This window comes from Bombina bombina, chromosome 1 (assembly GCF_027579735.1).
Source record: "Bombina bombina isolate aBomBom1 chromosome 1, aBomBom1.pri, whole genome shotgun sequence".
Lineage (NCBI taxonomy): Eukaryota > Metazoa > Chordata > Amphibia > Anura > Bombinatoridae > Bombina > Bombina bombina.
In genome coordinates this window covers 1498223029-1498244189 of record NC_069499.1, presented here as the reverse complement: position 1 = coordinate 1498244189, position 21161 = coordinate 1498223029, and the positions used below count along the sequence as shown (strand labels likewise).

The 21161-nt window shown below is 39.6% G+C and overlaps 1 protein-coding gene across 1 annotated transcript in view; it reads right to left on the bottom strand.

Moving 5' to 3' along the window:
• Positions 1 to 9194: 9194 nt before the first annotated feature.
• RGS9 (regulator of G protein signaling 9) overlaps positions 9195 to 21161 on the bottom strand; it is a 474238-nt gene continuing 462271 nt past the window's right edge. Inside the window, 1 exon segment of the mRNA XM_053707768.1 lies at positions 9195 to 9548. Within this exon segment, the coding sequence (XP_053563743.1) occupies positions 9392 to 9548 (157 nt within the window). The 3' untranslated portion in view covers positions 9195 to 9391.

Here is a 21161-nt window from a genome sequence, read left to right as displayed (position 1 = left end):
GAAAAAGCACAATTTTAATACTAAACCAGTACTGTTGCTTATTTTGACTAAAGGGTGCAACCATGTCGTATAGTTAGTCTTTATGCAAAGCTGTAAGGTCTGATGAAGTGTAGCACCATTTAGTGGAACTGCATCAACAGTGCAATTAATTGCTCTATCAACTAAAATTGATGTCCATGTTAATAAACCTCTAGTACAGACGCAGTGCAAAGAAAAGTTATTATCGATAATTATACGAGCTTACTAAAGTGTATATGACAAAGGGCTTTCATTGGTAATTTAAAACTTGCAGCAATATTCATAAAACACAGATTCGTAAACTTGTAAAAAATTTTTTACTGATAAGCTGGAACTTAGAGGGGGCACATATATAACACGATGGAAAGATAGATAATTAACAGTGTGCCATATGCAAAAGACAATAATATGTTAAGCATACATACAAAATCTTAAAATAAAAAGTCCCAGAGTGAATTGGATGCACTTCTTTAAGGTAGGAAAATCTTCACCAAAAATAAGTTATCGTGTGTTGGCTGCCTCCTCCTCACAGATTAGACCGGATAAGCTGCAGAGTGTGGAAGAAAAGAAGAACAGAGGGGCGCCTCATGTGTAGAATCACCAAACATATGTGTGAACCTGATGAAATATGAGCAAAATGGATACTCACATATTACTGGAGCACCCTAATGTGCTAGTAGGTACAAGCTGTAGAAATATAGGATGTAACAGCTCACCTCCCTCTGGAACTCCCTGTGTGCTGCAGTGAGAAGAGAGCACTACATGTGTCAACCAGATGTATATGATCAACCAGAGTATAACAGCAAGTAAATTAACAATGCCAAAGGGGTACTCACATTCTAGATGAGCACACCTATGTGCTGGTAGAAGTAGACTGATACATTTCAGAAGTGCGTATCAGCTCACCCAATTGAGGTTCTCCCAATAATCAGGATACAGGTGCAGGATAAAGCTAGTGTTTGTGTCCCAATTGGTAGTCAATGAACACAAAAGCAGGTAAGGTGCTTCCACTCAACTTGGATTTTTAAAAAAAATGATGTTTATTAAAAACAATTTAAAAACAAACACAAGTAGTGGAAAAAGGGGTTTTCAAATATCCCCCTATAAATGCAACGCGTTTCTCAGCACTAAAAGGGCCGTTTCATCAGGCATAACAATCACCTTACTAGCAGTCCTGCTTTTTATAGCTCTTACAAAACCCTAAAAGAACAAGCCCTCCCTTTTAGGGGATGTGTTCTCTGATCAATCATATACACCTGTATACCTATGTGAATTCACATCCAGAATCAACCTATGTAAACATACAAGGCTACCTATATAATACATCACACAATTTAAACATTAAAGGGCCACTGTAAGTAAATATTTTCTATGCCTGTTACTAACTAACTACCCCAAATATGCTTTTTATCAATAGCATTTCATTAACATATCTCTACCGTATATCAGAAATCTTGTCTGCAAATTTAATTGTTTTCCAAACCCACTCCGTGGGTATCCTTTGCTCTGTACCAATCCGTTTACAATACCTAGGTTTCAAAATGGCGCTTTAAACACAAAGTTATTGGTTTAAGTATTTTGAACATGCAGTGCTGAAAATAGTGGGCAGGATAACGTGACATCATCGGCGAATAAAAGATATAACTTTTAGAACGTTATGAAACTTCGTTTTGGAGAAAATATAGGTCAGTAGGTTTTAATTAATGTTTATTAACTTTAATATATTAGTTGTTTAGCTTAAAAATTATAACAGAAAGTAATCCTTTAAGCAACATTGGCCTAAAGAAAAATATCTAGAAATTATAATATCACAAATAGCATATATGCATTTCATTAACTTTCATATTTCATTGACAATTTAAAAAATAAAACCCATTTCATTTGCATTCACATATCGAATATTCTAATCCTCTTTCTATCAATATAAGGTCCTCTTTTTGTATCTGTATATAAAATGTGGGCAGCTTGACCATTCCTTTTGTGTGCGCTATCAGCCCTTTGTTTGTATTCATATCTAAGATTTGTTTGTCTTCGATAAGAGAGAGAATCCTACCTTAATTCACCAGCAGTATGAAGGAGGTTCTACCTGTAAATGATCTTATCAAAAGGGGAAGATGTTTAAAGTGTAGATCCGTTTTGTAAATATATACAATGTTTCTGACTAACTTCTGTATATCGTCTGTTTGACCCATCCTAACCAATCTCTAAGTGTGGATAGGACAAGCTCAATGCCACACTTAGAGATTAGCTTAGAGAAAAGCGTTGCATTTATAGGGGGGTATTTGGAAACCAAAATATGTGAGTGTGAACAGAGTGCCTAATTTTATAGAGAAGGCTATGGTACTAATAGAGGGTCTGTCTATATTTCTTATTCCATAAAATTCTTAAAAAAATGTTTTATTACATCAAACAGATAGATATAGAATATTTTAAAACATTAAAAAGCATTTTAAAAACATTTAGACATATTAAAACATATTAAAACATGGATCCATGTGTAGAATAAATATAAAAAGCTGATAAGTCTTGTTTTATATGGAAACCGACTGCTGTGACTAACCAGATGATGCCTGGGTTTAGGCAATAGAGTCTACAGATGTGTAGTTATTGTAATTTCCTTCTTTAATTTGGGGATGTTGGTCCGAACAGACCCCAATTATTTTCTTAGCGAAAAACAGTTGTTAAGCAATATATATGAGTTAGTGAAAAAAGTGGTAAATGTGATGAAAAAAGGCATCTGAGAAAAAGGCAAAATTCTTGTGGTACCAAAATTTGCATAAAAAAACAAAGACAAATGCAAAAATAAAATTGGTGAAATAATAAAATTCAAAATGATATTCAAAAATATAATCAAATCTAGGTTCAAAGATATAGTCAAATCAGTGTGACCAACTTGTATTCCTGGTGGTGAGAATCTAAGCAATGTCCCCAATTCTACAGATATCCTTAGGGTGTATACCGTAGGTCCTGAGAAATCCTTTGGAAAATAAATCAAATAGTGCAGATTGTCTTTAAAAGTTGTGCTGAAATTGAAATTGGGCTTACCAGTTCAGAGTCAACGCGTTTTGGCCTTAAAAACCAGGCCTTTTTCAAGACTGAAGATTGTGTGTTACTGGTGGCCTTATGTACTCTTCTATTTGCATAAATTTGGGTGCAAATTCTTATGTCCTCCGTGGACCGGAAGTGACATTTATTCATTAACAACAATGTTTCTTTTTTCTAAAGATCATAATATGCTAGTTCAGTTTCCCTTTGTCTTACTTAGCTGCTATAATTTATTGATCAGCTTTTATTAATGTTTTAATGTTATTAGTCCCGTTTCGGTTATTCTATTTTTCTAAGCCTCTCATTGGTTGTGATCTAACTTCCGGTTTTTCGTTTACATACAATGGTTAGATATCCTTTTGTTTACCTTTACCATGTGTCTTAACAGCTGTGCTTGTCTCTTCTAGCTAGATGAATTACTTTTGATTTACTGCCAAGCTGTTTAATTCTTTTTTGGCAGTTTTGCTAACCTACTGTGGAATATGTGTAAGGTATCTCTGATTAATAAATACCATAAATAGTCATCATTACCAAATAAATAGTATTGCCATAACAGAAAGGATTCTCATTACAAAAGTGATAGAATGTAGAAATAAATGTAGAAATATAAGGAAGTCTCAAAACGAAACTTTAATTTTAAGCGGACATCTGTGTGTAAAAAATATATTGTGGGCATGAGTGTTCTAGGCTAAAGGATTGTTCAAGATACGGAAAATCTGTAACTATACCTTTAACTTACAACTATTGGATGCTCATAAAGATAGTATAATCCCTATATATTTTCATTTTTAAATGAGTTGATCATAGATTGCTTCTCAGTGGTTTGGTTTGTACTATTAGTGCTCATAATAGTTAATATAACCAACAGTGGGGGTTCCCTGATTTCTAGAAAACTTATATATTCTGTAACAATAAAAACACATTTATTGTTCAATTCACCAATATCCTCCAATAGCTCAAAGATCTAAAGACCTACAGATTTAGCATATTGGATATGAGATGTTCTGACTCCTCTAGAGACCTCAAAACAGAAAGAGACCTTTGAACTCAAACCCTATCTAAATAAGAAGACACTTAAATCTACAGTAGATCGACAAGGAGTAATAACACAAATAAGGCATATAAATACCATACATTTAAGAGTGGACCAATTTCATGACCCTTGGACGCAACTCATTCAGGAAACATATCATAGCACAGAAAATATACACTAATCCATGAAAAATTCAGAAAAAGACCTCTATCATATATATATAGACTTTTCGAATTCTATATATATAGTTTTCCATATATATATATATATATTTCAATTAAGTATTAGAGACTATCATTCCGAATATATAAAGGTCCCATAGACATATGGGATAACAACATAAACTATAGAGCTCCCTCTTATCCAAAGGCAATGTACATAAACGATATATCAGAGTACCTATCTCACTTAAATCTAAGCTTCACCTGAATTAGATAATTAGGAAACCTTTAAGCAAGAATAGCTCCAACAAGCCTTATTAAAAGAAGACTATTAAATTAAGAATCTCTATATTCCGAATAACTTCATTACCATCTATTTAAAAACTATCCCTATTATGGTAAATCTAAACCGAAATATCATCATCCTAAGCTTAAAGGGACACTAACCCAAAAAATTTTTTTCGTGATTCAGACAGAGCATGCAATTTTAAGCAACTTTCTAATTTACTCCTGTTAGCAATTTTTCTTCGTTCTCTTGCTATCTTTATTTGAAAAATAAGGCATCTAATTTTTTGGGGGTTTCAGAACTCTGGACAGCACTTTTTTATTGGTGGATGAATTTATCCACCAATCAGCAAGGACAACCTAGGTTGTTTACCAAAAATGGGCTGGCATCTAAACTTACATTCTTGCATTTCAAATAAAGATACCAAGAGAATGAAGAAAAATTGATAATAGGAGTAAATTAGAAAGTTGCTTAAAATGTCATGCTCTATCTGAATCTCGAAAGAAAAAATTTGGGTTCAGTGTCCCTTTAATACACTAATCTCCATCCCCTCAAGGAATCTGAAAATTAAATTCACAAACCCGTAATTCCAGCACATTTGCGCTATAATATGCCCTCCAAACACACTATCTGTATATATAATAAACCAGGGAATTAGTTCCTTTATTATATCACTTGTTATATCACTTGTCATTTGTTTTTATAGAATAAACGTGTTAATATTGTTACAGAGTATATACGTTTTCTAGAAATCAGGGAACCCCCACTGTTGGTTATATTAACTATTAGGAGCACAAAGAGTACAAACCAAACCAATGAGAAGCAATCTATGAGTAACTCATTTAATAACGAAATATATAGAAATTATAGTACCTATATGAGAATCCAATAGTTGTAAGTTAAAGGCATAGCTACAGATTTGACGTTTCTTGAACGATCCTTTAGCTTAGAACACTCATGACCACAATATATTTTTTACACACAGATGTCCGCTTAAAATTAAAGTTTCGTTTTGAGACTTCCTTATATTTCTACGTTCTATTACTTTTGTAATGAAAATCCTTTCTGTTATGGTAATACTATTTATTTGGTAAAGATAACTATTTATGGTATTTATTAATCAGAGATACCTTACACATATTCCACAGTAGGTTATCAAAACCACCAAAAAAGAATTAAACAGTTTGGCAGTAAATCAAAAGTCATTCATCTAGTTACAAGAGACAAGCACAGCTGTTAAGACACATGGTAAAGGTAAACAAAAGCATATCCAACCATTGTATGTAAACGAAAAACCGGAAGTTACATCACAACCAATGAGAGGCTTAGAAAAATAGAATAACTGAAACGGGACTAATAACATTAAAACTTAAAAGCAGATCAAAAAATCATAGTAGCTTAGTAAGACATAGGGAAACTGAACTACCATATTATGATCCTTAGAAAAAAGAAACATTGTTGTTAATGAATAAACGTCACTTCCGGTCCATGGAGGACCTAAGAATTTGCACCCAAATTTATGCAAATAGAAGAGTACATAAGGCCACCAGTAACACATAATCTTCAGTCTTGAAAAATGCCTGGTTTTTAAGGCTGAAACGCGTTGACTCTGAACTGCTAAGCCCAATTTCAATTTCAGCACAACTTTTAAAGACAATCTGCACTATTTGATTTTCCACAGGATTTCTCAGGACCTACGGTATACACCCTAAGGATATCTGTAGAATTGGGGACATCGCTTAGATTCTCACCACCAGGAATACAAGTTGGTCACACTGATTTGACTATTATCTTTGAACCTAGATTTGATTATATTTTTGAATATAATTTTTAATTTTATTATTTCACCTATTTTATTGTGCACATCTCAAAATAATACACTATTTTGCTTTTTGGTTTTATTTTTGCATTTGTCTTTGTTTTATATGCAAATTTTGGTACCACAAGAATTTTGCCTTTTTCTCAGATGCCTTTTTTCATCAAATGTACCACTTTTTTCACTAACTAAGATATATTGTTTAACAACTGTTTTTCACTAAGAAAATAATTGGGGTCTGTTCGGACCAACATCCCCAAATTAAAGAAGGAAATTACAATAACTACACATCTGTAGACTCCATTGCCTAAACCCAGGCATCATCTGGTTAGTCACAGTCCATATAAAACAAGACTTATATTTATATTTTTTGTACACATGGATCCATGTTTTAATATGTTTTAATATGTCTAAATGTTTTTAAAATGCTTTTTAATGTTTTCAAATATTCTATATATATCTGTTTGATGTAATAAAAACATTTTTAAACACTTACAGTTAAGAATTTAATAGAATAAGAAATATAGACAGACCTTCTTTTAGTACCATAGCCTTATCTATAAAATTAGGCGCTCTATTCACACTCACACATTTTGACTCATCATCTTGGTTAAAACTAGGTAGCCAACGTTCAGAGCTAAGGTACATTTCTGGGCGCTTGGTCCAATCTCTTCAAGGATATTTGGAAACCCCTTTTTCCACTACTTGTGTTTATTTTTAAATTGTTTTTAATAAACATAATTTTTTTAAAAAAATCCAAATTGAGTGGAAGCACCTTACCTACTTGTGTTCATTGACTACCAATTGGGACACAAACACTAGCTTTATCCTGCACCTGTATCCTGATTATTGTAGAACCTCAATTGGGTGAGCTGATACGCACTTCTGAAATGTATCAGTCTACTTCTACCAACACATAGGTGTGCTCATCTAGAATGTGAGTACCCCTTTGGCATTGTTAATTTACATGCTGTTATACTCTGGTTGATCTACACATGTAGTGCTCTCTTCGCTTCACTTTCTCACTGCAGCACACAGGGAGTTCCAGAGGGAGGTGAGCTGTTACATCCTATAATTCTACAGCTTGTACCTCCTAGCACATTAGGGTGCTCCAGTAATATGTGAGTATCCATTTGGCTCATATTTAATCAAGTTCACACATATGTTTGGTGATTCTACACATGAGGCGCCCTCTGTTCTTCTTTTCTTCCACACTCTGCAATTTTCTTTACTCTGTTAGCCTAAAAAATCTGTGATTGTCTGCAAATACATTTTTCGCTGGCAAATTTGGTCCACTTCCCCAAATTGTGAGGATGTTTACTAAAAAAGAATCCACTGACTAGAACTGGGTGACACACAGCCGACAGGAAGAAACACTGGAGTATTTCTATAGCATTTTACTGGAACTGAATTTGTGCTGACAAAATTATTTTGATCATTAAATCTTACATATTACAAAATATATCATCGATGTCTCTGTCATTTCACAATAATGATAAACTAATGAAAAGGTAATATTTTAGTTTTTACCTAAACTTGATAGCTGATTTAATTCATCTGCATGTATCTTTCACTGAAGATTACATTTTAAAGTCAATTTCTATGATATTTATTCATTCAAGGGTCATGCTTTACAAAATGAAAATGAAAATCAAGGCAAATTTAATTTTGATTAGAATGATTTTTGCAATACACACATATAAGCAGAAATGCTTCACCTGTTTTGCAACAGCTTTTTTTGTGACTAGGACACTTGTATTCACAGACTGTATCTGTTGTCTTGTTAGCGGTGACACAATACTCTGCTGGCATCCTGAGCATAGCAGTCTCTGGATGCAGGCACACTGGGTATACAATGTACCAGGGGAGTAACTAGACCCCGCTGGGCCCCAGCACAAAGGCTGTGACAGGGCCCCCATTTTAACATCACTCTTTCTGGCTATTTGCAATCAGTAGAAGCATTTTTGGCAGCCACATAAGAGAAAGAGGAGCTACTTCTCTGTGACTGTGAGTCATTCTTCACCTTTGGTTAGTATGTTCAAAAGGATATGTGCAGCTTTCTTGTAAAATTACAGTGGCAGGTTTTTCTATACAGAAACGTTGTAGCAACGATCTTGGAAACCCTGCCACCATATTGTAAAGGCAAATCCATACACTTCCCTTAAGCTATGAGCCTGGTTTACAGGGGGTAGATATAATGCAGGTGGAGTCATGCCACTGCTGATTGCAGGGCCCAGATGGGCTACCTTTACATGTGAGACCTCTGAGACCCCTGTAGTTTTGCCCCTGTGTAGGCACTATTTTCCATATATCCCGTGGTAATACATGTAAGTGCATTTCAGTTTTGAATTATCATATCTATATATATATAGTAAAGCATATGAACAAGGAAAATCTCAGGATGTTGCAGTGGAATAGGTACTTATACTAAAATTATCTATGGACTGTTTTATATTAAGCTTGATCCACATTATGTATTTGCAAAGTTAAAATAAAACGCTTGTAAAGGTATGATAGAATATTATTTTCTCTCCTAAACAAAGTGGATTTCATTAGTTTGTTTTGGTCCTTAAAGTGAATCAGTATGGACTGTTCCCTGACCCTGAATGCAGCAAATCACTGTATATGTACAGTGATTTATAGGTAGATTAAAGACAAAAGGATTGATTGTGATACAGCAGAAACACAACAAAATATACAACAGAATGTGAACAGATCATCAAACAGTATTGTATTAGGCTACATAGTTGCAGAAGGGCACTCAATTAACAGGTGTGCTTTGGGCAGCATGCCACTCTGTCAGTAAAAGGGTTATGAGTGGTGGTTTTTGGCTGATACTGCTGTGCTTGAGTAAAGAGAGGTATTTCTGACCTCTTCTGGCAGTGAAGTGGTTAATGGTGAAGGCGCTCTCTGGATTCATTGCTGATCCTAATGCACTTTTTCAATTAGAGGGGCTCCCAGCCGCTGTGTACTGAGACAGGATTGTTCTGCCATACAAAGGTCCAATCCTGATTGCCCCAAGGCATTTCATATTACCCTGCTTTACCTTCCTCTATAACATTCTCCCAGGGGCAGATGACTTCCTGGATGGAATCTTTGTAAGCAACTTGGCTGTCATCTTCTTCCTCCTCAGAGTCAATAGGGTAAATTCGGCATTCCGAAGGAATATCCACCTTGATTTGGAAGAAGCTGTGTTTGAGGGAACGGTAATTAGTGGTAATTAATGTATAATTAAATATATGTAATGTAACACAACTCATTTAATTATTACCCAAGCAATGGTTATGTGAGCCAACATATCAGCACAGGGAACTGGTGTAATACATACATGTTATGTTCATGAGACCAAGATGCAAGGTGAGGAGGGCTGATGATGAAATTGGCATAGATGCAATGATATCTTCAGCATGCATTTCCTAAAGCAAAAAACAAGCACCTTTATCTTTATGGGAATTAAAATAAACTTGAACTGGCATAAAAAAGAAGAATGGAAGGGTGGGGGGGGGGTGCAAAGCCATGCTCCAAAAACCACTAATGTATACATGCTGTCACCCCATCTTTATTACTAGCGTGCGTCTCTGCAGAGAATACTGATAGATGCAGCATAAGTGTTCATTCAGGGCCTATGGAAATAACCAGTCCCTCAGATTTCATGAGATGAAATCTCTTAAAGCGGCATGAAGCCCAACATGATTCAAATAGAACTTTCCAATTTGCTTTTATTATCAAATATGCTTTATTTTCTTGGTATCCTTTTTTGAAGAAGCAGCAATGCACTACTGGGAGCTAGCTAAAAACATTTGGTGAGTCAATGACAAAAGGCATATATGTGCAGCCACCAATCAGCAGCTAGCTCCCAGTAGTACATTGCTACTCCTGAGCCTACCTAGGTATGCTTTTCAACAAAGGATACCGAAAGAAGGAATAGATAATAGAAGTAAATTTGAAAGTTTTTTTGTGCTTGTGCAACAGACATTTTATATATAAATCAGAAAGAGAATGATTTTTGGATATTGATTTTTATTTTAAAAAGTTATAAAAAGTTCCAGGTCACAACACGGAGACTACTATGTAGGTGTAAATACAGTCCAGTTTGCACATATTAAGATTGGGAAGAGCTTAAAATTACATGATACCCACACGTTGAAGCACATGAAAGTGATGCAGCTGTAAAAAGCTGACTAGAAAATTTCACCTGATCATCTCTATGTAAAAAATTTACTCCTCCCACTGCAAAGAGACTTTAAGCAGTCAATCAGAATACTAGTCCCAGGATGTGCAAGGGAGAGAAGTCTCCTGGAAGCGTGCAGAGCATAGCAGGAAGGGGCCTTTGATCTGAGGAGGAAGAGGCCCAGGGATTGGTTGATAGATAGGAAGAGGTGGAGCAGTGAATGTAGTATATAGGGGGCTGAGGGGGAGGAGCAGCAAGTCACTGTGAAAAAATATTGTGACAAGCATCTTCTGGACCTGCGTGCTCTTCCCACTTAGTCGTCAGCATGGCTTCTCTGGAAGATTTGATGTGGAGGATCAGGGAGGCGGCTGAGAGTAGAGGTCCTACCTGGCTGGAGGCTCAAATGCATTCCATCCTGGAGGTCCGGCGGGAAGATCCGGTGGTGGAGCTGGTGGCCACGAGGCAGAGGTCTTCAAGGCGATCCAAGCCTCCTTCAAGGTCAAGTCCTGATGGAGGGAGAAGTGCGGGCTGTAATCGCAAGCACGACTCGAGTACAGGAAAAAGAAGGACCAGAGCGGAAGTTGCAGCAGGCACAATGGGTCACATTGACCTGCCAGTGGAGGTCATAGCTGAGGCTGTGAGCGGTGGTGATCCAGAGCTGGATGCCACGAGTAGGCAGGCCACCAGGGGTAAGGAAAGGAGTGGTGTGGTGGCGCAAGGCCTGATGTAAGGAGGGATCAGCCTCAGAGGAGTCATGTGGACAGCCTGGGTGGGCCTGTGGAGGAGTTTGGGGGGATAATAGAGTATAGAGGTAGCAAGGGTGAACAGTTTTGGGGTATGGGTCTGGAGCAGGTCATTGGGTGAGTTTATGTTGGAGGTCCTTCTGTAGTTAGGGTCAGTGAGGATGTGATCCTGGGCCTAGGTCAGTTAGGGTAGTTGGTCAACCAGCTTGTGAGTTTTGGTTGATGAGGGCTATGGTTTAAGTGAAGAGGAGGAATTTAAATTTGGCTCTGGGGATATGGCCCTGTGTTTAGATTCTTCTGGGTATGAATTTGTTCCTCATTCCCTGGGGGCTCAGAGAGGGTCTAGGGGTAGCTTCAAGGGGGTCTCTGGTAGAGCCTCTCCTGTAGGTAGGCTGGTTTGTTTCCACACCCCTGCTGGGGTCTATGGCTCTTCAAGGGCGGTTGGGGATTGCAGGGCGGGTACCTCACACACCAGTTTTTTCTTTTACAGTATATGGAGATTCACAAGTCCGGCCGGGGGATCGTCCGGGCCCATCCTTGGCAGCGGAGGAGGGCGACTGCCTGGAGCTGGATTCTTTTGGCCTGCACGGTTCTTGGACAGAGTCTATTTGTCTGGAACCTGATGAATGCTTAACACAGGAGATCAGGCCTGTTAGTCTCCACCAGGTGAGGTGGGTGGATACGGCCTGGGAAGGGGAGTTGGCAAGGACTAAGAGTGGGGCCAGGTTAACTACGGCAGCTGTTAGGGGTTACAGGGGATGTGATAGACGTCTGGGATGGCCTGGGGGACTATGCAGGGGTGGCAAGAGTAGGTCACGAAGGCATACAGGGCCTGAAGTTGCCTGGGATGGAAGTCTTGGGTAGTGGCACACAAGAGGGGGAGAGGAGGTGCTACGACTGGTGGTCTCAGCCAGCATAGGGGTAGATGGGGAGGAAGAGGCTTTCTTCTCCTGTATTTGTGTTCACGTGCCCCTATTTTACAGGATCAGCTACGGCAGCTGGATCAGCCTCGGCTGGCGGGAAGTGGTATGGCTGCCAGATTACCCGAAAGCGTTCAAGGGACAATGGAGCAGTGCAGGAGTGGACTCCAGTCAATGCCTAGGGACTTCAAGAGTGGTCGGCGGGCGACTGGACAGGTGAGGAAGGTTTACAGAATGTTGGGGAGAGTGTTTTCTGCTGTAGTGTCTGCTTGTGAGTTTGAATGTGAGTCTGTGGCAGTAAAGTTAGTGTCTGGTTTGAGGGAGTTGTTGTTGAGGTTGAAAGGCGGGAAGGAGGCTACACACGCTTCAGTAGTGAGGGCCTGGGTGCATACAGGCCGGCAGTTGGTCCTGTGGTTGGGCAAGTTGATGTGCGCAAAGAGGAGACTGCAGTTAGCAAAGACACTGGTGTTCTTGCTGCACCACAAGGGGTTGGGGCTGTTGGGGTGTCTTCCAGCATTGCGGGTAAGTCCGTTGGGGGTTCGGAACTCAAGGTGGCTGACACCGCCATATCGCGATCTTGACTTTGCTCAATTGGCCCGTTGGGCATGCATCTGTCGGCAGAGGTTAGTGAGAAAATCTGGAAGAGGAAGTTTATTGAGTTATTCTCCCTACTGCCTCTTGAGCAGTCCTTTGAGATTCCTGAGGATTCAAAGGAGGATGCGGTTAAGAAGGAGGATGAAGAACGTAAAAAACGGTATAGAAGTTGACTAAAACCTTTACCAATTGGTTTCAGGCATTTGTTATCTATGCAAGTGTTTTTTGCAGGAAGGTTTCCTGAACAGGGTGTGGCGCTTTCTGTTATCTCGATGAGATAGCGTCTGCCCAGAGAACTTTTGGGGAATGGCCGGTGGGTGTATGATGACCAGTTAAGCCAGCGTTTATCGGTGAAGCCTGAAATTAAATGGGACTGCCAGGTATGGGGTTGTGGCTTAATATTATGATGCCTTTGCGTGCCACACGGCCCTTTCGGGTCGGGTGTCGTCGGCCAATTGACTGGAGGGTCCCTGGCGTCGGTCAGAAAAGTTTTTTTTTGTTTTGCTTACAATGAGTAATTCTGTACATGGGGGGCATCGTGCAAGTTTAAACATGAGTGCTCTGGGTGCCGGGTTCCCACCCCTATGTAAAATGCTTACGAAAGGGTAAGCCTGGTGGAAGCGGTGACTCGGTTTCAAAAAGGAGGCACCCCTGGTGAGGGTATGAGCTATGGAGTCATGGCTCTTCCGATACGCTAGACGTCGGGGTTGCAGGGAGAAAGCAGTGTTGTTATTACACTGCTTTTTAGTTCGGTTTTGTGATTCATTCACAAGGGGGGAATGAGTTTTTTCGGGGTAATCTAAAATCAGCTAGGAAATGGCCTGGAGTGGTATGGGAGAAGCTCACAGAAGGAGGTATCCTTGGGGCGCATGGCTGGACCATTCTTGGATCCTTCTCTGGCGGACTTGCTGAGGGATGTTTGTTGACAGAGGAGTTTAGTGTTCCTATAGCTCTCGAAAAATAAGATGGCCCAGTGACGTCCCTCAATTTTTTTGGGCATTGTCATTGACTGTCAATATGGAATGGTGGCTTCCCAGTAATAAGGTTTCTGATTTAGTGGCTATGGTATCTGAAAAAGTGACTCTCAGGGAGCTTCAGTCCCTGCTGGGCAAGTTAAACTTTGCCTGCAGAATTATTCCTATGGGGAGGGTTTTTTCTGTAGGAGGTTGTCCTTGGCTACCGTGGGGGCAGTCACACCATTTTGTGCGGCTTTCCAGGGAACTCAAGGATGACTTAGGAGTGTGGAAACAGTTATTGTTTGGTTTTAATTGTTCGGCCTTGATTCTAAAGGTTAACATTTCCAATGAGGAATTGGGTTTAGTGACTGATGCTGCTAGAGGGCTTGGTTTTGGGGCCTATTTTCAGGGTCATTGGTGTGCTGCTGCTTGGCCGGATGATTGGTCCTTGGCTGGGTTGGTAAAAAACCTTGTTTTCTTAAAATGGTATCCGGTGGTGTTGGCCCTGTTTGTATAGGAGGATGATTTAGTTAATCAGTCGGTGGATTTTTTTATTCAGACGACATGGGGGTGGTGTATGCGATAAATACTTTGTCTGCATCCTCACCTCCTGTGTTACAGTTGTTGAGGCTGTTAGTCTTAAAATGTTTGATGATGAATGTGTGCCTTAGGGCTGGACACATTCCTGGTGTGGGTAGTCTGCAGCAGTTTCAAGGACTTCCAATGCATGCGGGTGTAGAGGGTTGTCCTTGTCCAACGAACCTGTGGAGGCATAAAATGGCGGATTGGCTGGACTGGTGAAGGCCTCACTTGTGCCATGTACTTGGGTGGCTTTCTCTAGAGTTTGGTGTGAATGGGAAGCTGGGTTGGTTCAATGTGGCAGTTGTGAGGGGTCAGATGTCCTTTCTGGTGTTTTGCTGGAATGGTTGTGGGATTGGAGGTGCAGGGGTTTGTCTTATTCCGCTATGGGTAGGAGGTTGACAGCCCTTGCCTTTCGTTTTAAGCTTCTTGGTTTGTGTGTCATTTCCAAGGGATTTTGTGTGAGTCAAGTGTTGAAGGGTTTAAAAAAGAAAAGGGGTGAGCGAGCTCCTGATAGTAGATGGCCAATTACCTTTTCATTGTTGGTGGGGATTTTTGAAGTTCTTTCAGTAATTTGTTTTGCGGATTTTGAATTGTGTTTGTTTCTTTTGGAGTGGAAATATGACAGTTATGGGTGGTTTGGCTTTGTCGGATGTGGTGTTGTCTGGTTCTTGTCTAAATCTTTTTGAGGTGAAGCAAAACGGATCAGGTGGGCAAGGACTGATTCTTTTCCCGAGTGGTTATACAGTCTGCCCCTGGGAATGTTTGAATAATTTTTGGTAATTCGTCCCAAAGTTGGGGTTCATTGTTAGTGCACCAGGATGGGCTTCCTTTTGTCCCAGTTCTGGGCAGTGTTGACTAAATCGTTGGAAGGGTTGGAGTTACCTTCAAAGGTTTGTGGGTCCCATTCTTTGAGGATTGGGGCTGCTACAGAGGCGGCTACTAGGGGTATGAATTAGAGTGTGGTTAAGAACATTGGCAGGTGGGGGTTTAGGAGATATCATGGGTACGTTCACCCTGAATTGGGCGTGTAAGGTTGGTGTGTTTTCATTTTGTTTAGTATTTTAGGTGTGGAGTGGCTGTGGTTGGTTGTCCACTCTTTCATTTATTGGGCCAGGAGAGCAGAGGCTTTAAAGGTGGTTGGCTTGCAGTTGGGTTTTTCCCAAATCTCAATGGGAGGTGAAGTGGTTTGGTGTCCGGGGACTCAGATGGGACAGAGTGTTACCAATGGTGGTGGATTATTGCAAGCAGTTTTAGCCTCCAAATGTACTATTAGTGCACACAGGGGGAAATTATTTGGGTTTTATGTCACAGAGGGAGACTTGGGGAGATTGGTGGATCTTTATCCTGCCTTGACAATTGTGTGGTCAGATATCCTACCACGTCTGGTTGGTGGGGATTTTTGAAGTTCTTTCAGTAATTTGTTTTGCGGATTTTGAATTGTGTTTGTTTCTTTTGGAGTGGAAATATGACAGTTATGGGTGGTTTGGCTTTGTCGGATGTGGTGCTGTCTGATTCTTGAGTCTAAATCTTTTTGAGGCGAAGCAAAATGGATCAGGTGGGCAAGGACTGATTCTTTTCCCGAGTGGTTATACAGTCTGCCCCTGGGAATGTTTGAATAATTTTTTGGTAATTCGTCCCTAAGTTGGGGGTTCATTGTTAGTGCACCAGGATGGGCTTCCTTTTGTCCCAGTTCCAGGCAGTGTTGACTAAATCGTTGGAAGGGTTGGAGTTACCTTCAAAGGATTGTGGGTCCCATTCTTTGAGGATTGGGGCTGCTACAGAGGCGGCTAATAGGGGTATGTGGTTAAGAACATTGGCAGGTGGGAGTTTAGGAGATATCGTGGGTATGTTCACCCTGAATTGGGCGTGTAAGGTTGGTGTGTTTTCATTTTGTTTAGTATTTTAGGTGTGGAGCGGCTGTGGTTGGTTGTCCACTCTTTCATTTATTGGGCCAGGAGAGCAGAGGCTTGCAGTTGGGTTTTTCCCAAATCTCAATGGGAGGTGAAGTGGTTTGGTGTCTGGGGACTCAGATGGGACAGAGTGTTACCAATGGTGGTGGATTATTGCAAGCAGTTTTAGCCTCCAAATGTACTATTAGTGCACACAGGGGGAAATGATTTGGGTTTTATGTCACAGAGGGAGTTGGTGAAACAAAAATTAAGTGAAACTTGGGGAGATTGGTGGATCTTTATCCTGCCTTGACAATTGTGTGGTCAGATATCCTACCACGTCTGGTTTGGAGGGCCGCTTGGGACCCTGTGAAGTTAGATAAAAGCAGACGAAAGGTTAATAAATTGATTGGGTCCTTTGTTAGGAGGACTGGGGGTGCGTGGAGCACCACCCTGATTTGGAGGAAGTAGGTTGTGGGGAATTTTATCTGGTGGATAGGGTGCATTTGAATGACTTTGACCTGCAGCTTTTTATCCTTGATTTCAAGGAGGTTTTGGGTAAGGTTGGGTGGTTGGCGGGAATGGACTGAGAGTCGTTAGCGGGGGTGCTAGTTCTGGCAATTACAGCAGATTATGGCCAATTGATGGTGGTGAGGAGTTTTTTCCTTCCCATGGGGTGGAATGCAAGTTGGGGGTCTCTAGGGACAAGGGGTTCCTTAGAGACATGTTAATTATTGGGGGTCTCTAGGGACAAGGGGTTCCTTAGAAACATATGTTAATTATTATTGACTGACTCAATCACATGTACGGTTGGGTCCAGTGGAATGACGGCCATATTATAAATAGATTAAACTAGCACCGCTTGATGTGTGATGTTTACAAAACTGTCAGCTAGATTATGAGTTGTGCGTTAAGGTAAAAAAGCAGCGTTAACAAGTCCTAACGCTGCTTTTTTACGCCCGCTGGTATTACGAGTCTTGCAGGTATAGGTGTCCCGCACACTTTTTTGGCCTTACCACAAACCGACTTACGTAAACTTCATAAACCCTTTTTTTTATGGAACTTCCATAGCGCCAGTATTACGAGTCTGTCCTGGGAGGCCAAAAAGTGAGCGGTACACCCTCTACCTCCAAGATCCGTAACGCATTCTAAAGTCAGTAGTTATGAGTTTTACACTACAACGCCGTAGCATAAAACTCATAACTAAAGTGTTACAAAGTACACTAACACCTATAAACTACCTATTAACCTAAACCGAGGCCCTCCCACATCACAAACACTATAATAAAAATTTTAACCCCTAATCTGCCGCTCCGGACATCGCCGCCACTATAATAAACATATTAACCCCTAAACCGCCACACTCCTGCATCGCAAACACTAGTTAAATATTATTAACCCCTAATCTGACGCCCCCAACGTCACCGCCACTATATTAAATTTATTAACCCCTAAACCTAAGTCTAACCCTAACCCTAACACCCCCTAATTTAAATATAATTTGAATAAATCTAAATAAAATTCCTATCATTAACAACATTATTCCTATTTAAAACTAAATACTTACCTTTAAAATAAACCCTAAGATAGCTACAATATAACTAATAGTTACATTGTAGCTAGCTTAGGGTTTATTTTTATTTTACAGGCAAGTTTGTATTTATTTTAACTAGGTAGAATAGTTATTAAATCGTTATTAACTATTTAATAACTACCTAGCTAAAATAAATACAAATTTACCTGTAAAATAAAACCTAACCTAAGTTACACTAACACTTAACCTTACACTACAATGAAATAAATTACCTACATTAAATACAATTAAATTAGCTAAATAAAAAAACCCCCACTAAATTACAGAAAATAAAAAACAAATTACAGATCTTTAAATAATTACACCTAATCTAATAGCCCTATCAAAATAAAAAAGCCCCCCAAAATAAAAAAAACCCTAGCCTAAACTAAACTACCAATAACTCTTAAAAGGGCCTTTTGCAGGGCATTGCCCCAAAGAAATCAGCTCTTTTTCCTGTAAAAAAATAAATAAAAACACCCCCCAACAGTAAAACCCACCACCCACACAACCAACCCCACAAATAAAATACTAACTAAAAAAACCTAAGCTTCCCATTGCCCTGAAAAGGGCATTTGAATGGGCATTGCCCTTAAAAGGGCATTTAGCTCTATTGCAGGCCCAAATCCCTACCCTAAAAAATAAACACACCCAATACACCCTTAAAAAAAACCCTGAAGATTCACTTACCGGGAGAAGTCTACATACAAGCTGCAAGATGTCCTCAACGAAACCGGCAGAAGTGGTCCTCCAGATGGGCAGAAGTGTTCCTCCAGACAGGCAGAAGTCTTCATTCAGATGGCATTGTCTATCTTCATCCTTCCGGCGCGGAGCGGGTCCATCTTCAAGACATACGACGCGGAGCATCCTCTTCCAACGAAGTCTTCTTGCTGAATATCTCTTTAAGTGACGTCATCCAAGATGGCGTCCCTTAAATTCCGATTGGCTGATAGAACTCTATCAGCCAATCGGAATTAAGGTAGAAAAAATTGTATTGGCTGATTGGATCAGCCAATAGGATTGAGCTCGCATTCCATTGGCTGATTGGAACAGCCAATAGAATGAGAGCTCAATCCATAGGATTTTTTCTACCTTAATTCCGATTGGCTGATAGAATTCTATCAGCCAATTGGAATCTAAGGGACACCATCTTGGATGAAGTCACTTAAAGAGATATTCATTCAGCAAGAAGACTTTGTTGGAAGAGGATGCTCTGCGTCGGATGTCTTGAAGATGGACCCGCTCCGCGCCGGAAGGATGAAGATAGAAGATGCCGTCTGGATGAAGACTTCTGCCCGTCTGGAGGACCACTTCTGCCCGTCTGGAGGACCACTTCTGCCGGCTTTGTTGAGGACATCTTACTGCTTGGATGAAGACTTCTCCTGGTAAGTGAATATTCAGGGGTTAGTGTAAGGATTTTTTTAAGGGTGTATTGGGTGGGTTTATTTTTTAGGGTAGGGCTTTGGGCCTGCAATAGAGCTAAATGCCCTTTTAAGGGCAATGCCCATACAAATGCCCTTTTCAGGGCAATGGGGAGCTTAGCTTTTTTTAGTTAGTATTTTATTTAGTGGGTTGGTTGTGTGGGTGGTGGGTTTTACTGTTGGTGGGGTGTTTGTATTTATTTTTACAAGAAAAAGAGCTGTTTTCTTTGGGGCAATGCCCCGCAAAAGACCCTTTTAAGGGCTATTGGTAGTTTAGTTTAGGCTAGGTTTTTTTTTATTTTGGGGGGGCTTTTTTATTTTGATAGGGCTATTAGATTAGGTGTAATTAGTTTAAAGATCTGTAATTTGCTTTTTATTTTCTGTAATTTAGTGTGTTTTTTTTTTATTTAGCTAATTTAATTTAATGTATTTAATTGTATTTAAAGGGACAGTCTACACCAGAATTTTTATTGTTTTAAAAGATAGATAATCCCTTTATTACCCATTCCCCAGTTTTGCATAACCAACACAGTTATAATAATATACTTTTAACCTCTGTGATTATCTTGTATCTAAGCCTCTGCAAACTGCCCCTTTTTTCAGTTCTTTTGACAGACTTGCAGTCTAGCCAATCAGTGCCTGCTCCCAGATTACTTCACGTGCACGAGCACAGTGTTATCTATATGAAATATGTGAACTAACACCCTCTAGTGGTGAAAAACTGTTAAAACGCAATCTGAAAGAGGTGGGCTTCAAGGTCTAAGAAATTAGCATATAAACCTCCTAGGTTAAGCTTTCAACTAAGAATACCAAGAGAACAAAGCAAAATTGGTGATAAAAGTAAATTAGAAAAGTGTTTAAAATTACATGTTCTATCTTAATCATGAAAGTTTATTTTGGCCTAGACTGTCCCTTTAATGTAGGTAATTTATTTAATTGTAGTGTAAAGTTAGGTGTTAGTATAACTTAGGTTAGGTTTTATTTTACAGGTAAATTTGTATTTATTTTAGCTAGGTAGTTATTAAATAGTTAATAACTATTTAATAACTATTCTACCTAGTTAAAATAAATACAAACTTGCCTGTAAAATAAAAATAAACCATAAGCTAGCTACAATGTAACTATTAGTTATATTGTAGCTAGCTTAGGGTTTATTTTATAGGTAAGTATTTAGTTTTAAATAGAATAATGTAGTTAATGATAGTAAATTTATTTAGATTTATTTAAATTATATTTAAGTTAGGGGGTGTTAGTGTTAGACTTAGATTTAGGGGTTAGTACATTTAATATAGTGGCGGCGACGTTGGGGGCAGCAGAATAGGGGTTAATAAATGTAGGTAGGTTGCGGAAACATTGGGGGCAGAAGATTAGGGGTTAATAAATATAAGGTAGGTGTCGGCGATGTTGGGGGCAGCAGATTAGGGGTTAATAAGTATAATGTAGGTGGCGGCGGTGGCGGGCGGCAGATTAGGGGTCAATAAGTATAATGCAGGTGGCGGCGATGTCGGGGGCGGCAGATTAGGGGTTAATAAGTGTAAGATTAGGGGTGTTTAGACTCGGGGTTCAATTTAGGGTGTTAGGTGTAAACATAAAATGGGGCTGCGTTTTACGCTGCTTTTTTGACTTTTTCTCAGTCGGCTCTCCCCATTGATGTCTAGGGGGAAATCGTGCACGAGCATGCATGACCAGCTCACCGCTGACTTAAGCAGCGCTGGTATTGGAGTGCGGTATGGAGCACAATTTTGCTCTACGCTCACTTTTTGTCTTTTAACGCCGGGTTTGTAAAAACCCGTAATACCAGCGCTGCAGGTAGGTGAGGGGTGATAAAAAACTGCTCGTTAGCACCGCACATCTTATAACGAAAAAATCGTAATCTGGCCGAATGTTATTTGCACTGTTATTTGTATTGTTATTTATAAAGTTATTTAAGGAATTTAAAAAAAGGTTATTTAT